Raw genomic sequence first — 22933 nt, forward strand, 5'->3', positions numbered from 1 at the left:
ATAATTGCTTTACAATGGTGTGTTAGTTTCTGCTTTATAACAAAGTGCATCAGCTATACATATACATACATCCCCATATCTCCTCCCTCTTGCGTCTCCCTCCCACCTTCCCTATCCCACCCCTCTAGGTGGTCACAAAGCACCGAGCTGATCTCCCTGTGCCAAGTTTTTTAACCTTAACCTGTAATTTTCTTTCTTCTTGGCTTCTTCACTAGTTAACTAACCTCATAATTGTTGCATTTCTAATTCAGATACTAGGACTAATGTATAATCCAGGGCATTACTTCTGTCTGTACCTCATCCCAGCATACCACAAGTGACAGTCTTAGTTTACAATGTTGCAGCACACCAGTTTCTACTGGCTGGACTATGTGTTCTAGTCGTAATCTAAGTAACTGATCCAATTCTAAAATCTCATATCTTATGGATCCTTCTTTTAAGGAACACTTCTGGTACCAACTGTTAGAAATGGACCCTGAGACAAGAATTTGAGTATGAGCAGTTTATTTGGGGTGAAATTCCAAGATTTGAGTGCATGGTAAAGGAGTGGGAAACTGAGACAGGAAAGGGATAAAAGCAAGTCAAGCATACATTAATGGGTGAGTGACCACATGAGCAACTAGGACACAATTCTACTGTGGACTCTCTGAGAGACACTGTCAGATACCTTAGAATTGTCCCATGAGGACTGGGAAAACTGTGAGATTTATTTGCAAAACATTTCTCATTGGTTAAGAGTTGCTTCCAGATGTATTAACTCCTTTTTGCTCCTAGCCTGCTCCATGGGTGGGCCAAATACACTCCTGTAAAGTAGGAAGCCACTAGTCTGTATAGGAATTGTCACCATACTACAGAAGATACATATGCATTTAATCCTTGCCTCAGCATCTATTTTCTAGAGAATCTGGGCACAGTATATGATGGTCCACTCTACATCCCCCTGTTCCACCTAAGTTCACTGGCAGCTGCAGGAGACAATTCCCATTCTCTGACAGTTTCCTATTTCAATTGCGGTATCTCACTTCTTTTCCTGACAGCTTTCTCCTACACCATGGGGGAATATTCCAAGGTGTGTTTCACATGACTTAGAGATTCCACAGTAACCCACAGTGGAAACTTGCTCATAATATACTTTTTTTGGTGCTTCCCAAATAAACTAACTCCACCTAAACGCTGGTCTCAGCACATGCTTTTTGGGGAACCCAAATTTAGAGAGTAGGTAAGACTCTACATTTGTTATAAGGAGGTTAATTTTATCCACTAATCTTGATATAATGGACATACTCATCCCTAATTAACTCAGCCAACATAAAATAACAATGCAGCTTTTCCTCAAATTAGAAATATTGCAAAAGTTACAGCTTCTTGTAAAAATTTGCAAGGAAAATAATATGACTAACAAATTAACTTTAAAATATAATACAGAATCTTAATTTACCAGTAAAGCAGTGAACAATGACTTATTCAATAAAGTGTATTGGGCTAACTGGCTAGCCATTTGAAAAAACATATGGTTGGATTTCTATTTTATTTCTTATAGTAAAATAAATTCCAAATTTAAGCATGAAAACTGAAGTCAACATAATCCCAGAAAATAAAAAGGATTATCTCAAGCAAAAATATAAAACCCAGTAAATATAAAAGAACATTAGATTGACATATTTGACTGTAACAAAATTAAAAATTTTTTATACAAAAAACAATTTCAAAAGAGAATCAGTAAATTGGAGCAGCTGCCTTTTGTCTCCATATGAACATGTATACTTAAAACACGTGAGTCATTCTCTGATTTACATTCTAAAACTAAACAGTTTGTCTTCTTGGTTCTTGCTTCCCTGTTTCTATGGCCCCACTAGACGTCCTTTTCTTCTCTCTGTCTCTGAGTGATACATTATTACCATCTATTCCTAGAGCGCACAAAGGGATGACCACAAAGTGACAGGAGCACACAAGTAGAACACATAACATTTCAAAAGGAAATACTTTTCCAAAGATGTGATGTTTAACCTCTGTTGAGAGAAAAATGGGAGGTTTCCAAGGCAAGGGGGTTGGCAAGGGTGGTAAACAGAATTTTGGGAATGGGAATTGATATACAGATGCGCAGAGACATGACACAGCCAAGTGTATTTAAAACAGAAAATAGCTAGATGATGCAACGTGTGCAAAGCATAATGGAAAATGACATAAAAAAGGTTATTTCAGTCGACAAAGAGTGACATTTAGAAGTTATCTGGACCATATACAGAAGGTATATGATTGAGAAATGTGTTTTCAAGAGACAAGACTTACAGAAATACTGAGAATAGACTGAGGAGATGATAAATTGGGGACAAAAAGATGGCGATGGACAAGTACAAAAGGAGCATTATAAATACACATTTTAGATATTCAAAGTTCAATTTTGAACAAGAGCTACAGTAGTTTTAAAAAGAGGGCCAAAGTATCAATATTGTTTTTATATTTCCTAATTAACTTCATTCAATTAATAATCCATTCAGACATTTATTGTGTACTAGGCACTATTCTAGGTATTGGGACTCAACAGTCAGCAAAAACAGTTAAAACAACCCTGCCCTCAGGGAGATGATATTCTGGTATTCAAAGAAAATACTCCCAAGAGGATACCCAAACTGCCAAATTAAGGCAAAGAGTTAGAGCAGACAAGCTTGGCTGGGAAGTTGAGGGAACAGGGTCAGGAGGTTTTGTTAAACAAACAATTTGTTTATACTTTAACAAGAAATCATTCCTTTCTCCCTTTTGGTTACCAAATAACCCCAAGAGGTTGTGTGGGAAAGCGTTATTATTATTCTTCTTTTCAGATTTTGTAGCACAGTGTTAGAAAATGTAAGTGATTTTTCCAACTTTATTACATCTCTTTTCATAGCAGTAGGTACTTTCACTACAGGGAATCCTGTCCTGCATACATACATCTTGTGGGCACTGATGAGATGTCCCATCACACCACTAAGGAAGGTCACATTCATTGACCTGATGTCTGCAGAGTTCCCCTGATGGCATGAACTGCATTGCAGTCTTTGCTTGTTCTATGCATTTCACTGGGAAAATATTTCCATGATTCCAAATCTTAGTCCCAATCAAAATCACAGAAGTACCCAAATGCTGATAAATGAATCCACTATGTTGACAACAACAAATACATCCTCTGCTCACTTTGGGAATGAAAAGAGGCAAGACTCACCCCTGGGGCCGCAGATGTCTGTGCCCTGCCTTTTCTATGAGTCATATTTGTGCTCAAGAACCACAAAGAGGACTAACTTAGGGGGAAATGAGCTTTATTTGCTGCTTACGACAATGAACAGCAGATAGGAAAATGTTAGGAATTACCTTTGTTTGATGGCAATATTTCTGATACTGACAGAAGGCAAGGTCTCTGCATTTTTCTATAAACTGTCAGAAATGTGCTCAGTTTCATGCATGTAGGGATATTTCTACTGCCAATAGACTAAAACTTAATAATGTATAGGCTATTAAATTTTAGGCATGTTCTTAATCGGAAGAGTGAGTCTTAGTCTTCTTGGATCCCAAATGTTTTCGAAGGTATATAAATACAGCAGGTAAAAGTAAAAGCAAAACAGACAAACTAAGAGTCACAACTAGTGGCAAGAAAACTCTTCTGGCAGATGCTGGGCCACTGTCAACACTACCTCCATTGCCTCTGTGTAGGCAGTAGGGCGGGGACCACCCATAGCTGCAGTGGCAGTGATGTTTGTTATTGCAGATCCCCTTCATGTTGCAGGTCTCAGGGAAACAGACTTGTAACAGGAGAGACAGATTGACACACTTCTTGTGTATGCAGATATTTCCTGGACCACACATGGTACCATCTTTCACTTCACCAACATCAGATGTATTCATCCCTAAGTGATCGTCGATACTCCAGCAGGTGACACCATTGACGTGAGTGTACTGCAAAGTTGAGTGATCTCTCAGGTGGGGAATGTTTCCCACATTCTCACACTGAACTCTCCCACAAAAGCTATCTGAAGTATGACATTTTAGGTATGTTGTGCCATTTATACCACAGTGGCCAAAACGGTTTCCCTGGGAGTTGATTTCTTTATAACATCTCTGAGATGCACTCTTTGCACCTTCACCAAAAATCTCCCTGCACTGTTCATCATGCTTATTACATCTCTTTTGATAGCAGTAGGCACCATCACTACAGGGAATCCCGTCCTGCACATACACATCTTCTGGGCACTGATGAGATGTCCCATTGCACCACTCTGGAAGGTCACATTCATTGACCTGATGTCTACAGAGTTCCCCTGATGGCATGAACTTGCAGTCCTTGCAACAAAGCCCAAAAGCACAAGCAGCCCCAGGCCTCAGAGTGCAGTTCAACAGACAACAGGGATCTTGTTCACACTGCTTTATAGATCCACAGTCACACTGCTCTTCTCCTTCAATCACACCATTCCCACAGCGCTTCAGCATAAAGACTGCCCCTGGAATTGGAGGATTGTGCAGACATGATCCCTGGTTTAAAGTGGTCTTTGTAAACTCTGCATAACTACAGTTCGTGAATCTCTCTGCTGGCACTCTGATAGCATTCATGATGCAAGCACTTTGCCCACACAAACAGAATTCTTCATCATGTTGCATACCCAGAGTATGACCTAACTCGTGAGCTACAGTGAGGGCAAAAACAGACCAGGGGTCTCCTTTGAAATTATTAACTCCACAGTCAAGAGGAGGACGACATATTCCTGCCACATAGGCTATACCGAGAACACTTATAAATGAACTTTTAATGAAAATATGTGCTGCATCATACTGTAGCTGGGAAAGACTGATTTGTTTCCACTGAGAGAAATTCTCCAGAACCTGTTCTATGCTTATCATTGGGAAAACATTTTCATGATTCCAAATCTCAATCCCAATCAAAATCACATAAGTACCCAACTGCTGATAAATGGAATCCACTATGTTGACAACAACAAATACATTCTCCTGCACCTTTGAGAAATTGCTTTGAGAATAAATGAAGAAATTGTGATCTACCACCACAACCAGCTCCAGAAACCATAAATGGGTCCACCAGTTATAAGTAGAATTTTGTTTCAGAGTTGATTTCTCAGCCTCTTCAAATTCCAACTGTTGGTGTGCTGCTTTATTTGTTAAGCCACATCTCATAGGTGAGAATTCTGCTTCATTAGTGTTTATCTTATAAACCAAGTGTTCAAATGTAGTAGAGTGCCTGATGGGCTGGATTTCATAAGTAAGGTCATTTATCTGCAGCATTCCTTGAAAGCCCCCAGCACAAGTACTGAGGGAAACCAGGGACTCGGGGACCCCCTCCACATAACCATGAAAATAGCAGTCATTAGGAACAAAAGGATGATCCTGGTGAAGGGCGTGCTGTTCCGTGTAGGTGAATACTGGGAGGGGTCTGGAGACCAAAATCTTCTTAACCCTCATGTGGACAACATGACTTCGGCCCCCAAACTGCAGGCTGTAGGAGAGCCAGCCTGGAGTATTTGCACCTCTGCCCCTGTTGGTAACCTTCAAGGGGATCACCACATCTGGGGAGCTGAGGCTTTGTGAGAGCCTAGCCTGGGAGAGGCCAGAAGGGAACAGAGACACCTCAAGCCAGAGCAATACAACAACTCTCATGGACACCCTGGCCTCACCAATCACCATTATGAAGCAGCCATTATGGAGCCATCTGTTCAGAGAAAAACAATGTGAGGCACTGCTGATCTGGCTTCTCCCTCTGAGCTGACCTTTAAGGATCTGTGTCCTGCCAGAGTTACATCATCAGAGCTGCAGTGCTGAAAGTGAAAATAAAAAGAAGGATGAGGATGGTGGTGGGATTGGGTAAGAAAAGTAGGAGAGAAAGAATTGGAATGAGGAAATACTGATTAATGAATCAAGAAAAAGCTTTGGATTTGCTTTCAATAAATGGGGGGTGTGAAGTTACAGGGGGCATAGATAAGACAATGTTGCCCATATTGATAGTTGATAGTTGTTGGAGTTGGATGATAGGTACTCGGGTTTTCATTATACAATTATCTCAATACAAATAGGTGATATAAAAATCTCCACAATAAAAAGTTAAAGCAAAACTAAAGAAACTTCAGAGTACAGTGACTCTATATCTTAATTTGTTCAAGACTATATTGGTTTATGCCTGTTGTCCTTGCAAAACTATTGACACCTTCCCCTGTGAAAACTGGAGAGGTCAGAAACAATTACAACAATTCTTATGTCAATTTGCATCAGACTTATGATTTACTTTAGACTTTCTTTATCAAGTTATCTACTTGTCTCCTTGCTATATTCTCGTTCATTCATAACTCTATAGGACTGCAAGGTCATTGAGTGCAGGGTTTATGATTTTAACTCATTTTAGTATCCCCTGTAAGACCTAGTGTACTTCTCTCTACAGTGAAAAATAGAAAAGGGAGGAGGGGTGGTGAAGTACTTGGGTTGTAGTTGAATGCCACTTAAAATGTATTCATATTTGAATATAATTTTTATAAGAGAAAAAAATCATAAAAACTGACATCTTCTAAAGGAATGAGGAGGACAAGGTTGTTCTCCCCAGGTACCTATAGGAGAATACCAAAGACAAGAGGAGATGACTTATGAAGGGATAATGAGAATTCATGAAATTTAAAGGCTTGAGAAAAGGAACTCTCTCTTCTTGGGGGCAAAGGCATCATCAGAGTGCCTGGTATTTTAGGATTGCTAGGGAAAATTCGCAATATCTGCTCAAATACATATACCAACAGTTTTTAAAAGTGAAGTATTTCTGTACCTGGTATACAGTCTGACTGGCAACATTCATTAATTTGTTTCCTAATTCATTAAGCAATAATTTATATGTCTGGAGCATACAAAGTATAGGACATTGTGCTAGATACTAGGGAAATAAAAGTATAGAGCATTAAACAAATTATCAACTGAGTGAAGAAAGATGTGGCAGGAGCAAGAATAAGCTTTAGAGGGATCTATAACATTGTATCCAATATTTACATATTATATGCCCTCTTCTTTGGCTGAGGAGAGTGTCCATAGACAACATCATAGTCTCAGCTAAGTGACCAAAAAAGGCTAAAAAGCAATGAGCCTATGGAAAAACAGACAAATCATCAGATTATTATAATAGTATCTGAACCAGATTAATCTGAGGCTAATAAAGGTAATGATTCAGGGACCCTTATTGTATAGAACTCCAAAAAACACCTGCGAGTGCTTAGTAATGCAGTTTATGAGAGTCATCAATATAAAAGTGTTCAAAATTAGTTACTACACAAGAAAATTTGAAGTGCCCTGAAATATTACAGCTCATATGTTAAAGACTTGATGTTTCCTGAAATTCAATAATTTATGTAATTTTTTATTGTATTACCAATAACAAGATGTAAAGCTGAATTACCAATAACAAGATGTAAAGCTGAAAGCAATACTTCATTCTTTTTATGTTTGAGTAATATTCATATATATATAATCCTTTTAAGCCGACTGTCTGTTGATGGGCCCTTGGGTTGTTACCATGTCTTGCATATTGTAAATACTGCTTCTACGAACATTGGGGTGCATGTATATTTTCGAATTGGTGTTCACGTCTTTTCTGGATATAGGAGTGGGATTGTAGGATCACATGGTAGTTCTATTTTTAGTTTTTTAAGGAACCTCCATACTCTTTTACATAGTGACTACACCTAGTTACATTCCCACCAACGGCGTAGGAGTGTTCCCTTTTCTTCACACCTTCTCCAGCATTTTTTATTTGCAGCCATTCTGACAGGTGTGAGGTGATATCTCATTGTGGTTTTGATTTACATTTCTCTAATAATTAGCGATGTTGAGCATCTTTTCATGTGCCTGTTGGCCATCCATATGTCTTCTTTGGAAAAATGCCTATTTGGGTCTTCTGCCCATTTTTTGATTGGGTTGTATGAAATGTTTATATATTTTGGATATTAACCTCTTTCTGTTTACATCATTTGCAAATATTTCCTCCCATTCAGTTGGTTGTCTTCTCATTTTGTTGATGGTTTCCTCTGCTGTGCAAAAGCTTTTAAGTTCAATTAGGTCCCATTTGTTTACTTTCACTTTTTTTCCCTTGCCTGATGAGACAGATCAAAAAAAAAATTGCTGTGACTTATGTCAAAGAGTGTTCTGCCTGTTTTCTTCTACAGGTTTTATGGTTTCAGGTGTTATAGTTAGGTCTTTTTAAAAATAGAATTATAATTGATTCACAATATTATATTTGTTTCAATATTTGTGCAGGTGTACAGCATAGTGATTCAGTATTTTGAAGATTATACTCCTTTATAGGTTATTACAAGGTAGTTGCTATAATTTCCTGTGCTATACAATCTATCCTTGCTTCTTATCTATTTCATACATAGTAGTTTGTATCTGTTAATACCTGTAATTTGTTCTTCCCTCTTCCTCTCCCCTTTGTTAACCACTATTTTTTTTTTCTATATCTGTGAGTCTGTTTCTGTTTGGCATATACATTCATTTGTACTATTTTTTAGATTCCACATATAGGTAATATCATACAGTATGTCTTTCTCTGTCTTATTTCATTAAGCAGAATATTCTCTAGATCCCTGTCACAATTTCATTAACACAATTTCATTTCAATGTCAAAATTTCATTCTTTTTCATGGCTGAGTAATATTTCATTCTATGTATATACCACATCTTCTTTATCCATTAGTCCGTGTTTGGGCACTTGGGTGACTATTTTAAATAGTGCTGTTATGAACATTGGATTGCAAGTATCTTTTTGAGTTATTGTTTTTATTCATTCTGAATATATACCCAGGAGTGGAATTGCTGGATTATATGGTAGTTCTATTTTTAGTTTCTTAAGGAACCTCCATACTGTTTTCCATAGTGGCTGAACCAATTTAGATTCCCACCAACAGTGTAGGAAGGTTCCATCTTCTCTGCACCCTTTCCAGCATTTTTTATTTGTGGTCTTTTTTTTTTTTTTTTTTTTTTTTTTTTTGTGGTACACGGGCCTCTCACTCTTGTGGCCTCCCCCATTGCGGAGCACAGGCTCCGGATGCACAGGCTCAGTGGTCACGGCTCATGGCCCTAGCCTCTCCGTGGCATGTGGGATCTTCCCGGACTGGGGCATGAACCCGTGTCCCCTGCATTGGCAGTCAGACTCTCAACCACTGCGCCACCAGGGAAGCCCTGTGGTCTTTTTGATGATAGCCATTTTGAGAGGTATGAGGTGATAGCTCATTCTTGTTTTGATTTGTATTTCCCTGATGATTAGCAATGTTGAGCAACTTTTCATGTGCCTGTTAGCCATCTGTATGTCTTCTTTGGAAGAATGTCTATTCAGATCTTCTGCCCATTTGTTTGTTTTCTTGATAATGAATTGTAAGAACTGTTTATATATTTTGGATATTAACCCCTTATCAATCACAGCATTTGCAAATATTTTCACCCATTCAGGTTTTTTTAGTGGTTTTATGTTTTCCTTTGCTGTGCAAAAGCTGTTAAGTTTAATTAGGTCCCATTTGTTTCTTTTTGCTTTTTTTTTTTTTTTTTTTTTTTGCCTTAGGAGATGAATCCAAAAATATATTGCTACGACTTATGTCAAAGAGTGTTCTGCCAATGTTCTTTTATAGGATTTTTATGGTTTCAGGTCTTACATTTAGATCTTCAAACTATTTTGAGTTTGTTTTTATATATATGGTGTGAGTAAATGTTCTAATCTCATTCTTTTACATGTAGCTGTCCAATATTCCTAGCACCACTTGTTGAAGAGACTGTCTTAAACCATTGTATATTCTTGCCTCCTTTGTCATAGATAAATTAATAATAGGTTTGTGAATTTATTTGGGGATCTCTATTCTGTTCCACTGACCTCTATGTCTGTTTTTGTGCCAGTACCATGATGTTTTGATTAATGTAGCTTTGTAGTATAGTCTGAAGTCAGGGAGCCTGATTCCTCCAGATCCATTTTCTTTCTCAGGATTGATTTGGCTATTCTGGGTCTTTTGTGCTTCCATACAAATTTAAAATTTTTTGTTCTAGTTCTGTGAAAAATATTATGGGTATTTGGATAGGGATTACATTAAATCTGTAGATTGCTTTGGGGAGTATGACCATTTTAACCATATCAATTTGTCCAATCTAAGAGCACAGGATGTTTTTCCATCTCTTTGAATTATCTTTAGTTTTCTTTATCATTGTTTTCTAGTTTCCAGAGTATAGATCTCTCACCTCCTTGGTTAAGTTTATTCCTAAGTATTTTATTCTTTTTTCGATGGGATATAAAATGAGATGATTTTTTACTTTATATTTCTGATATTTCATTGCTAGTGCATGGAAACAACAGATTTCTGTATATTAACATTGTAACCTGCCACCTTGCTGAATTCACTTATTAGTTGCAAGAGTTTTTTGGTGGAAACTTTCAAGTTTTCTGTATAATGTATCATGTCATCTGGAAATAATGACAGTTTTAGCTCTTCCCCTCCAATTTGGTTATCTTTTATTTGTTTGTTTGCTGTGGTTAGGACTTCCAATACTGTGTTAAGTGACAAGAGTGGGCATTCTTGTCTTGAATCTAGTGGGAAGGCTTTCAGCTTTCCACCATTGAGTATGATGTTGGCTGTGGGTTTGCTGTAAATGGCCTTTATTATGTTGAGATATATTCCCAATATACCAACTTTGGTGGGAGTTTTGATCATGAATGGATGTTGAATTTTGTCAAACGGTTTTTCAGAATCTATTGAAATGATCATGTGATTTTTGAATCCCTCCTTTTGTTAATGTCATGTGTCACATCAATTTGAGAATGTTAAATCATCTTTGTGACCCTGGAACAAAACCATCTTGATCATGGTGTATGATCCTTTTTATATATTGTTGGATTCAGTTTACTAATATTTTGTTGAGGATTTTTGCATCTATATACATCAATGAAATTAGCATGTAATTTTTATTTTTTGTAGTGTTTTTGTTTTTGGTATCAGCGTAATGGAAGTCTTGTAGATTGAATTTGGGAGTCTTTCCTCTTCTTCAACTTTTGGGAATAGTTTGAGAAAGATAGGTATTAGTTCCTCTTTGTTTGCTGGAATTCCTCTGTGTGGATATGGTCCTGGACTTTAGTTTGCTAGACACATTTAATTACAAAATCAGCTTCACTTCTAAGTATTTGTTCAAATTATCTGTTTCTTTTTGATTCAGTCTTGGCAAGTTGTATGTTTCTAGAAATTTGTCCATATCGTCTAGGTTGTTCAATTTGTTGGCATATAACTGTTCATAGTACTCAGTTATGTTTTTTTGTATCTCTGTGGTACTGTTTGTTATATTTCTTCTTTCTTTTCTTATTTTGTTTATTTGGGTCTCTGTTTTTTTTTCTTAATGAGCCTGGCAAAAGGCTTATCAATTTCCTTTTCTTTTCAAAAAGCCAGTTCTTGGTTTTATTGATCTTTTCCATTGTTTTGTTTGTTTGTTTGTGTGTTTTGGTCTCTATTTCATTTATTTCCTCTCTGATCTTTATTATTTCCTTCCTTGTGCTGACTTTGGCCTTCGTTTTTTCTTCTCTTCTAATTCCTTTAGATGGTAGATTAGGTTGCTTATTTGAGATTTTTCTTGTTTCTTGAGGTAACCTGGTATCACTATAAACTTGCCTTTTCAAAATGCTTTTGCTACATTCCATAGGTTTTTGATAGTTGTGGTTTTATTTTCATTTGTCTTGAGGTGTTTTCTGAATCTATTTCATTTATTCATTGACACATTGTAATTTTAGCAGCATGTTTTTTAGTTTTTATGTGTTTGTGTTTTTCACATTTTTCTTTCTGTAATTGATTTTTAGCTTCATACCATTGTGGTTGGAAAAAGTGCTCGATATAATTTCTATCCTCTTAAATTTGTCCTGACTTGTTTTTGGCCTGGTATGTGATCTGTCCTAAAGAATGTTCTATGTGCACTTGAAAAGAATGTGTATTCTTCTGGTTTTCAAATTAATGTCTTCTTGATATCTATCAAGTCCAGATGATCTATTGTGTCATTTAAGACCACTGTTTACATATTGATATTCTGTCTGGATGATCTGTCCCTTGATGTAAGTGGATTGTTTAACTCCTCTACTGTTATTGTATTACTGTCATTTTCTCCATTTACATCTGTTAGTATTTGCTTTATGTATTTAGGTACTCCTGTATTGAGTGAATATATGTTAATGGGTGTGATATCTCTTGTATTGATCCTTTTATCATAATATAATGCCCTTCTTTGTCTTTTTTATAGCCTAGTTTTATAGTCTATTTCATCTGATATAGTTATTTCTATCCTCACTTTCTTGTCATAACTATTTGCATGAAATATGTTTTCCATCCCCTCACTTTAGATTTGTGTGTGTCTTTAGCCCTGGTGCATATCTCTTGTAGGCAGCATATTGAAGGGTCTTCTTTTCTATTTTTTATCCAATCAGCCACCCTATGTCTTTTGATAGGAGCATTTAGTCCATTGATATTTAAAGTAACTGTTGATAGATATGTACTAATTGCCATCTTATTACTTGTTTTCCAGTTGTTTTAGTCGTTCTTCTGTTTGTTTCTTCTTCTTTTTGTTTCCACTATTGTGGTTTTATCATTTTCTTTAATAGTATGCTTGGGTTCCTTTCTTTTTTATATTGCGTATCTATTGTAGGTTTCTGTTTTGTGGTTCCATGTGGTTCATATGTGTTGACCCATAATTGTATCTACTTCTTTTAAAGTGATAGTCATTCAAGTTCAAAAGCATTATAAAAGACTTACATTTTTTACTCCCTTTCCTCACATTTTGGGTTTTCCAAATCATATTTTACATCTTCATGCTTAACCCTTAACTATTTTATTATAGTTATTGTTGCTTTTATAATTTTTTTCTTTTAATCTACATACTAGCTTATTTAAGCAATCTTTAAGCCTTGATATGTATCTGCCTTTCCTAGAGTGATTTCCCCTTTCCTGTAGATTCTTACTGCTATTTCCATTTAGAGAAGACCCTTCAGCATTCATTTTAGGGTAAGTTTACTATTGATGAATTTATTAAGTTTTTACCTGTCTGAAAAGTTCTTCATCTCTCCTTCTATTCTAAACAATAATCTTGCTGGATAGAGTATACTAGTTTGCAGGTGTTTCTCTTTCAGTAGTTTGAATATATCATGCCACTACCTTCTGGCCCACAAAGTTTCTGTAGAGTAATTATCTGATAGCCTCCTGTGGGTTCCCTTGTAACTGACTCTTTGTTTTTCTCTGCTGCCTTTGGAATCATCTCTTACTTTTGCCATTTTAATGATGATATGCCTTGGTGTGGGTCTGTTTGGGTTCATCTTGTTTGTGCTGGATATCTGTTTTATTCTTTAGGTTTGGGAAGATTTCAGCTTTTATTAGTGAAATACATTCTTGATTCCCTTCTCTCTCTTCTTCTTCTTCTGGAACCCTTATAATGCGAATGTTGGCACACTTAACGTTATCTCAAAGATGTCATACATTGCTTTTATTTTTCCATTTGTCTTTCTGTTTGCTGTTCTGATTGGGTGAGTACCATTATTCTATCTTCCAGATCACTTATGTATTCTTATTTTTCACTTAATCTGCTATTCATTTATTTCAGATATTGAATTATCTATTTTTTAATTTTAAGAGTTTATTTGAGAAAATATCAGTTTGAATCAAGGAACATTCCATTAATATTTTTTATTATTATACAATTTAAAAGTTTACTTTTCATTTAAAGTTATTACAAAATATTGGCTATATTCCCTGGGTTGTACAGTACATCCTTGAACCTATCTTACACTGAATAGTTTGTACCTCACACATCCCCATCCCTATGCTTCCCTTCTATCCATGCTACACTGGTAATTACTAGTTTGTACTCTATATCTGTTAGTCTGCTTCTCATATGTAATATTAACAAGTTTGTTGTGGTTTTAGATTCCATATATAAATGATATCATACAGTATACATCTTTCTCTATCTGACTTATTTCACTTAGCATAAAGCCCTTGAAGTCCATGCATGTTGCTGCAAATGGCAAAATTTCATTATTTTTTTATGGCTGAGTAATATTACATTGTATGTATATACCACATCTTCTTTATCCATTCATCTGTTGATGGACACGTAGGTTGTTTCCATGTCTTGGCAATTGTAAATAATGCTGCTATGAACAATGGGGCGCATGTATCTTTTTGAATTAGTGTTTGTGGTTGTTTTTTTTTTTTTTTGGATATACACCAAGGAGTGGAATTCCTGGGTCATATGGTTATTCTATTTTTAATTTTTTGAGAAACTTCATTCTGTTTTCACAGTGGTTGCACCAACATACATTCCTACCAACAGTGTATGAGTGTTCCCTTTTTTCCACATGCTCACCAACATTAGTTATTTGTCTTCTTTTTGATGATACCCATTCTGACTAGTATGAGGTGATATCATTTTATAATAGAGTATAGTTGATTTACATTGTTGTGTTAGTTACAGGTGTACAGCAAAGTGATTCATTTATACATATACATATATCAATTCTTTTCCCATATAGGTTATTACAGAATATTGAGTAGAGTTCCCTGTGCTATACAGTAGGTCCCTGTTGATTATGTGTTGTATATATAATAGTGTGTATGTATTATATGTATAATAGTGTGTATTAATATGTTAATCCCAAACTCCTAATTTATCGTCCTCCTGGTTTCCTCTTTGGTAATCATAAATTTTTTGCAAAGTCTGTGAGTCTGTTTCTGTTTTGTAGATAAGTTCATTTGTATCCATTTTTTTAGATTCTACATATAAGTGATATCAGATGATATTTGTCTTTGCCTGACTTCATTTAGTATGATAAAGTCTAAGTCCATCCATGTTGCTGCAAATGGCATTATTTCATTCACTATTATGGCTAATATTCCATTGTATATATGTGCAACATCTTCTTTATCCATTCCTCTGTTGGTGGACATTTAGGTTGCTTCCATGTCTTGGCTATTATAAATAGTGCTGCAATGAACATTGGGGTGCATGTATGTTTTTGAAATATGGTTTTCTCCAGATATATGCCCAGGAGTGGGATTGCTGTATCATATGGTAGTTTTATTTTTAGTTTTTAAAGGAACCTCCATAGTGTTCTCCATAATGGTTTTACCAATTTACATTGCCACCAGCAGTGTAGGAGGGTTCCCTTTTCTCCACACCCTCTCCAAAATTTATTGTTTGTTGTTTTTTTTGATGATGGCCATTCTGACTGGTGTGAAGTGATACCCCACTGTAGTTTTGATTTGCATTTCTCTAGCAATTAGTGATGTTGAGCATCTGTTCATGTGGCTGTTGGTCATCTATATGTTTTCTTTGGAGAAATGTCTATTTAGGTCTTCCACCCATTTTTGATTGGGTTGTTAGTTTTTTTTGATATTGAGTTGCATGAGCTGTTTGTATATTTTGGAGATTAACCTTGTTGGTTGCTATGTTTGCAAATATTTTCTTCCATTCTGAGGATTGTCTTTTTATTTTGTTTATGTTTTCCTTTGCTGTGCAAAAGGTTTGAAGGTCAGTTAGGTGCCATTTGTTCATTTTTGGTTTTATTTTCATTACTCTAGGAGGTGGATTCAAAAAGATATTGCTGTGATTTATGTCAAAGAGTATTCTGCTTATGTTTTCCTCAAACAGTTTTGTAATATCCGGCCTTACCTTTAGGTCTTTAATCCGTTTTGACTTTATTTTTGTGTATGGTGTTAGAGAATGTTCTAGTTTCATTCTTTTACATGTAGCTGTCTAGTTTTCCCAGCACCACTTATTGAACAGACTGTCTTTTCACCTATATATATTCTTTTTTCAAAAATTTTTATTGGAGTATAGTTGATTTACAATGTTGTGTTAGTTTCAGGTGTACAGAAAAGTGAATCAGTTATACATATACATATATCCACTATTTTTTAGATTCTTTTCCCATATAGTTCATTAAAGAGTACGGAGTAGAGTTCCCTGTGCTAAAGAGTAGGTCCCATTTGTCATGTATTTTATATATAGTAGTGTGTATATGTCAATCCCAATTTTCCAATTTATCCCTCCCCCCTTATTCCCTGGTAACCATAAGTTTATTTTCTACATCTGTAACTCTATTTCTGTTTTGTAGATAAGTTCACTTGTACCCATTTTTTTTAGATTCCACATATAAATGATATCATGTGATATTTTTCATTCTCTACTTACTTCACTCAGTATGATAGTCCCTAGGTCCATCCATGTTGCTGCAAATGGCATTATTTCATTCATTTTTATGGCTGAGTAATATTCCATTGTAAATATGTACCACGTCTTCTTTTTCCATTCCTCTGTCGATGGACATTTAGGTTGCTTCCATGTCTTGGCTATTGTAAATAGTGCTTCAATGAACATTTGGGTGCACATACCGTTTCGAATTATGGTTTTCTCTGAATATGTGCCCAGGAGTGGGAATGCTGGATCATATGATAGTTCTATTTTTGGTTTTTTAAGGAACCTCAGTACTGTTCACCATAGCGTCTGTACCAACTTACATTCCCACTAATAGTGTAGGAGGGTTCCTTTTCCTCCACACCCTCTCCAGCATTTATTGTTTGCAGTCTTTTTTGATGATGACCATTCTGACTGGTGTGAGGTGATACCTCATTGTACTTTTGATTTGCATTTCTCTGATAATTAGTGATGTTGAGCATCTTTCCATGTGCTTTTAAAAACTATCTGTATGTCTTCTTTGGTGAAATATTTAGATCTTCCACCCATTTTTTGATTTGTTTGTTTGGGTTTTTTTGATATTGAGCAGCATGAGCTGTTTGTATATTTTGGAGATTAATCCCCTGTTGGTTGCTTCATTTGCAAATATTTTCTCCCATTCTGAGGGCTGTCTTTTCATTTTGTTTATGGTTTCCTTTGCTGTGCAAAAACTTTTAAGGTTAATTAGGTCTCATTTTTTATGTGTGTTTTTATTTTCACTACTCTAGAGGTGGATTGAAAAAGATCTTGCTGTGATTTATATCAAAGAGTGTTCTGCCTATGTTTTCCCTTAAGAGTTTTATAGTATCTGGCCTTACATTTAGTTTTTTCATCCATTTTGCATTTATTTTTGTGTATGGTGTCAAGGAGTGTTCTAATTTCATTTGTTTACATTTAGTCCAGTTTTCCCAGCACCATTTATTGAAGAGACTGTCTTTTCTCCATTGTATATTCTTGCCTCCTTTGTCATAGTTTAGGTGACTATAGGTGTGTGGATTTATCTCTGGGCTTTCTATCCTGTTCCATTGATCTATATTTCTGTTTTTATACCAGTACCATGTTGTTGTTTTTTTAAATATAACTTTAAAAAAATAAATTTAATTAATTATTTATTTATTTTTGGCTGCATTGGGTCTTCGTTACTGTGTGTGAGCTTTCTCTAGTTGTGGCGAGTGGGGGCTACTCTTCATTGAGCTGCACAGGCTTCTCATTTCAGTGGCTTTTCTTGTTGTGGAGCACAAGCTCTGGGCGCGTGGGCTTCGGTAGTTGTGGCATGCAGGTTCAATAGTTGTGGCTCATGGGCTCTAGAGCACAGGCTCAGTAGTTGTGGCCCATAGGCTTAGTTGCTCTATGGCATGTGGGATCTTCCCAGACCAGGGCTTGAACCCGTGTCCCCTGCATTGGCAGGTGGATTCTTAACCACTGTGCCACCAGGGAAGTCCAATGTTGTTTTGATTAATGTAGATTTGTAGTTTAGTTCGAAGACAGGGAGCCTGATTCCTCCAGCTCCTTTTTTCTTTCTCAGGATTGCTTTGGCTATTCGTTGTCTTTGTGTTTCCCTATAAATTTTATATTTTTTTTGTTCTAGTTTTGTATAAAATGCCTTTGGTGATCTAATAGGGATTGCATTGAATCTGTAGATTGCCTTGGGTAGTATAGTCATTTCGACAATATTCATTCTTCCAATCCAAGAACATGGTATATTTTTCCATCTGTTTGTGTCACCTTCAATTTCTTTCATCAGTTTTTTGCCTCCTTAGGTAGATTTATTCCCAGGTATTTTATTCTTTTTGATGAGATGGTAAAATGGGATTGTTTCCTTAATTTCTCTTTCTGCTCTTTCATTCTTAGCATTTAGAAATGCAGGAGGTTTGTTTGTATTAATTTTGTATCCTGAAACTTTACCAAATTCATTGATGAGCTCTAGTAGTTTTCTGGTAACATCTTTAAGATGTTCCATATAGTATCATGTCATCTGCAAACAATGATGGTTTTACTTCTTCCTTCTAATTTGGATTGCTGTTATTTCTTTTTCTTCTTGGATTGCTTTGGCTAGGTCTTCAAATACTATCTTGAATAAAAGTGGTGAGAGTGGACATCTTTGTCTTGTTTCTGTTCTTAGAAGAAATGCTTTCGTCTTTTCACCATTGAATATGATGTTGGCTGTAGATTTGTCATATGGCCTGTATTATGTTGAGTTAGGTTCCTTCTATGCCCACTTTCTTGAGGGTTTTTATCATAATGGGTGTTGAATTTTGTCAAAAGATTTTTCTGCGTATATTGAGATGATCATATGGGTTTTGTTCTTCAGTTTGCTAATGTGTGGTGTATCACAACTATTGATTTGCAGATATTGAAAAATCCTTGCATCTCTGGGATAAATCTCACTTGACCATGGTGTATGATCCTTTTAGTGTATTGTCGGATTTTTTGCTAGTATTTTGTTGAGGATTTTTGTTTCTATGCTCATCAGTGATGTTGGCCTGTAATTTTCGTTTTTGTGGTATCTTTGTCTGCTTTTGGTATCAGGGTGATGGTGGCCTCATAGAATGAGTTTGGGAGTAGTCCTTCCTCTGCAATTTTTTGTAATAGTTTCAGAAGGATAGACGTTAGCTCTTCTCTAAATGTTTGATAGAATTTACCTGTGTAGCCATCTGGTTGGTCCTGGACTTCTGTTTGCTGGGATTTTTAAAATCACAGATTCAAGTTCAGGACTTCTGATTGGTCTGTTCATATTTTCTATTTCTTCCTGGTTCAGTCATGGAAGTTTGTACCTTTCTAAGAATTTGTCCATTTCTTCTAGGTTGTCCATTTTATTGGCATATAGTTGCTTGAAGTAGTCTCTTATGATTCTTTGTATTTCTGTGTTGTCCATTGTAACTTCTTTTTCATTTCTAATTTTATTGATTTGAGCCCTCTCCCTTTTTTTTGTTGAAGAGTCTGGCTAAAGGTTTTTCAATTTATTAGAATTAGCTTTTAGTTTCATTGGTCTTTGCTATTGTGTTCTTCATCTCTGTTTCATTTATTTCTGACTCTGATCTTTATGATATCTTTCCTTCTACTAACTTTGGGTTTTGTTTGTTCTTATTTCTCTAATTCCTTTAGGTGTAAGTTTAAATTGTTTATTTGAGGTTTTTCTTGTTTCCTGAGGTAAGTTGGTATTGCTATAAACTTCTATCTTAAAACTGGTTTTGCTGCATCCCATAGGTTTTGGATCATCTTGCTTTTGTTTTCATTTGTCTCTAGGTTTTTAAATTTTCCTCTTTGATTTCTTCAATGATCCACTGGTTGTTTAGTAACATATTGTTTAACCTCCACATGTTTGTGTTTCTTTCCAGGTTTTTTTTCCTGTAGTTGATTTCTAATCTCATAACATTGTGGTCAGAGAAGATGTTTGATATGATGTAAATTTTCTTAAATTTACCAAGGCTTGCTTTGTGGCTCGGCATGTGATTTATCCTGGAGAATGTTCCATGTGCACTTGAGAAGAATATGTGTTCTGCTGCTTTTGGATGGAATGTTCTATAAATATCAATAAGTTTATCTGGTCTAATGTGTCATTTAGGCCTTTGTTTCCTTATTGATTTTCTGTCTAGATGTTCTGTCCATTGATGTGAGTGTGGTGTTAAAGTCCACCACTAGTATTGTGTTGTTGCCAATTTTTCCTTTTATGGCTGTTAGTATTTGCCTTATATATTGAGATGCTCCTATGTTGGGTGCATATATATTTACAATAGTTATATCTTCTTCTCTGATTGATCCCTTGATCATTATGTAGTGTCCTTCTTTGTCTCTTGTAACAGTCTTTATTTTAAAGTCTATTTTGTCTGATATGAGTATTGCTACTCCAGCGTTCTTTTGATTTCCATGCATGAAATATCTTTTTTCATCCACTCACTTTCAGTCTGTATGTGTCCCTAGATTTGTATTGGGTCTCTTATAGACAGCATATATATGGGTCTTGTTCTTTTATCCATTTAGCCAGTCTGTGTCTTTTGTTTGGAGCATTTAATCCATTTACATTTTAGATAATTATTGATATGTATGTTCTTATTGCCATTTTGTTAATTGTTTTGTATTTGTTTTTATAGGTCTTTTTTCTTCCCTTCTTTTGTTCTCTTCTCTTGTGATTTAATGACTATCTTTAGTGTTATGTTTGGGTTGCTTTTTCTTTTGTGTGTGTGTATCTATTCTAGATTTTTTGTTTGCAGGTACCATGAAGTTTAAATATAACAGTCTATATATATGTATACAAGATTGTTTTAAGTTGCTAGTCTCTTAATTTTAAATGCATTTCCAATATCACTCATTTGTGGTCTCCTCATGATTGCTGGTTTTGATATCATATTTGTGTGTGGATGATTTCCCACCTTTATTGTATGTTTGCCTTTACTGGTGAGCTTTTTTTTTTTTTTTTTTTTTTTTTTAACATCTCTCTTGGAGTATAATTGCTTTACAATCAATGGTGTGTTAGTTTCTGCTTTACTGTGAGCTTTTCCATTCATAATTTTCTTGTTTCTTGTTGTGCCTTTTCTTTTCCATCTAGAGTAATTCCTTTAGCATTTATTTTATAGCTGGTTTTGTGATGTTGAATTCTTTTAGCTTTTGCTTGTCTGTAAAGCTTTTGATTTCCCTGTTGAATATGAATGAGAGTCTTGCTGGGTAGAGTATTCTTGGTTGTAGGTTTTTCCCTTTCATCACTTTAAATATATTGTGTCACTCCCTTATGGCCTGCAGAGGTTCTGCTGAAAAATCAGCTGATAACCTTCTGGGGATTCCCTTGTATGTTATTTTTTGCTTTTCCCTTGTGGCTTTTAATATTTTCTCTTTGTCTTTAATTTTTGTCACTTTGATTAATATATGTCTTGTTGTGTTCCTCTTGGGTTTATCCTGTATGGCACTCTCTGTGCTTCCTAGACTTGGGTGAGAGTTTCCTTTCCCATGTTAAGGAAGTTTTCTTGTATTAACTCTTCAAATATTTTCTAAGGCCCTTTCTCTCTCTCTCTTCTCCTCCTGGCACCCATATAATTGTCCCTGAGGACTCTTAGACTGTCTTCATTTCTTTTCATTTTTCTTTCTTTATTCTGTTCCATAGCAATGATTTCCACCAATCTGTCTTCCACCTCACTTATTTGTTCTTCTGCCTCATTTATTCTGCTATTGATTTCTTCTAGTGTATTTTTCATTTCAGTTATCGTAATGTTTATCTCTGTTTGTTTTTTCCTTAAAGCTTCTTGGTTTTTTTTTTTTTTAGGCTGTGCCATGCAGCATGTGGGATCCTAGTTCCCCCCCAGGGATCGAATCCATGCCCCCTATATTGAGATTATGGAGTTTTAGCCACTGGACCACCAGGAAAATCCAGCTTCTAGCTCTCAATTAAACATTTCTTGTATCCTCTTGGTCTGTGCCTCCATTCTTTTTCCAAGATCTTGGATCATCTTTACTATTATTACTCTGAATTCTTTTGGTAGATTGCCTAACTCCACTTCACTTAGCTGTTCTTCTGGGGTTTTATCTTATTCCTTCGTCTGGAACATATTTTTCTGTCATCTCATTTTGTCTCACTTTCTGTGCCCATGGTCTCCATTCCTCAGGCTGAAGGTTTGTAGTTCTTCTTGCTTCTGGTGTCTGCCCCCTAGTGGGTGAGGTTGGTCCAGGGGCTTGTGCAGGTTTGCTGGTGGGAGGGGCTCATGCCTACCCACTGGTGGGTGGAGCTGAGTCTTGTGTCTCTCGTGGGAAGGGTCGTGTCAAGGGTTGTGTTTATAGGTGGCATTCACAAGATACCCTGCACCCATGCTACCATTAAAGTTTGGGCTGCTTCTGGGGTGCTGGTGTAAGTGCCAACAATGGCTGCCAGTACCCAACTTGGGCTTCACCCCACCTGGGCTCCACCCCATGACTGGGTCGCCTCTTCTTCCCAAGGTCAAATCTTCCTTGATTCAGTGCCACATTGTGGTGTGGAGTGATCTGGCCAGGGCATTAGCTCAGTTTGGACTGGGGAGTGTGGTGATGTGGTCACTGAAAACCTGGCAGCTGCTAAGGCAGACCTCTTTCTACCATGTCTGGGTGTAAGCCAGCACTGGCACAATCCTTACGAGTGAAATCCAGTCTTTTACAACATTTCTATTTGTCCCAGCAGTTCTCCAACCAGCCAGAGAGGCTTGTCTCCTACACATAGGACACCAGGACTAGGACGTGAAGTCTGTGGCTTGATCTGATCATTTCCCAGGGTGGATGTCCATGTCCACCTGTGGAATCTCCCTCTTCCTCTGAGTCCCCTCCCAGGGGCACATGTCCCAACACTATCACCTTTCTTCCCACCATATCCAAATATGTGTATATCTTTCTTACAGCCCCGGTTGTACAGGAGTCCTTCTGTCACTTTCCAGTTAGTTTTCAGTGAGAATTGCTCCAATTGCAGGTGTATTTTTGATGTGTTCATGAGGGAAGGTGAACTTCACATCTGCCATCTTTATCTCTCCTCGCTTATGTCTTTAATCCATTTTGAGTTTATTTTTGTATATGGTGTGAGAAAATGTCCTAATTTCATACTTGTAGTTATCAAGTTTTCCCAGCATTACTTACTGAAGAGACTGTCTTTTCCTCAATGTTCCTTTGTGCCTCCTTTGTTGTAGATTAATTGTGAGGGTTTACTGCTGGACTTTCTATTTTTTTTCCATTGATCTAT

At 36.3% G+C, this 22933-nt stretch overlaps 2 protein-coding genes across 5 annotated transcripts in view; one reads left to right on the forward strand and one right to left on the reverse strand.

Annotated features, from left to right (window-relative positions):
- Positions 1 to 22933, forward strand: part of MED6 (mediator complex subunit 6) — a 185631-nt gene that overhangs the window by 130294 nt on the left and 32404 nt on the right. The window lies entirely within an intron of this gene.
- LOC131752788 (disintegrin and metalloproteinase domain-containing protein 21-like) lies at positions 3508 to 5679 on the reverse strand. Its single transcript, XM_059057508.2, has one exon. It carries the CDS (start codon positions 5662 to 5664, stop codon positions 3508 to 3510), a length of 2157 nt encoding a protein of 718 aa, XP_058913491.1. The 5' UTR covers positions 5665 to 5679.

The sequence above is a fragment of the Kogia breviceps genome, chromosome 3 (assembly GCF_026419965.1).
Source record: "Kogia breviceps isolate mKogBre1 chromosome 3, mKogBre1 haplotype 1, whole genome shotgun sequence".
Taxonomy (NCBI): domain Eukaryota; kingdom Metazoa; phylum Chordata; class Mammalia; order Artiodactyla; family Physeteridae; genus Kogia; species Kogia breviceps.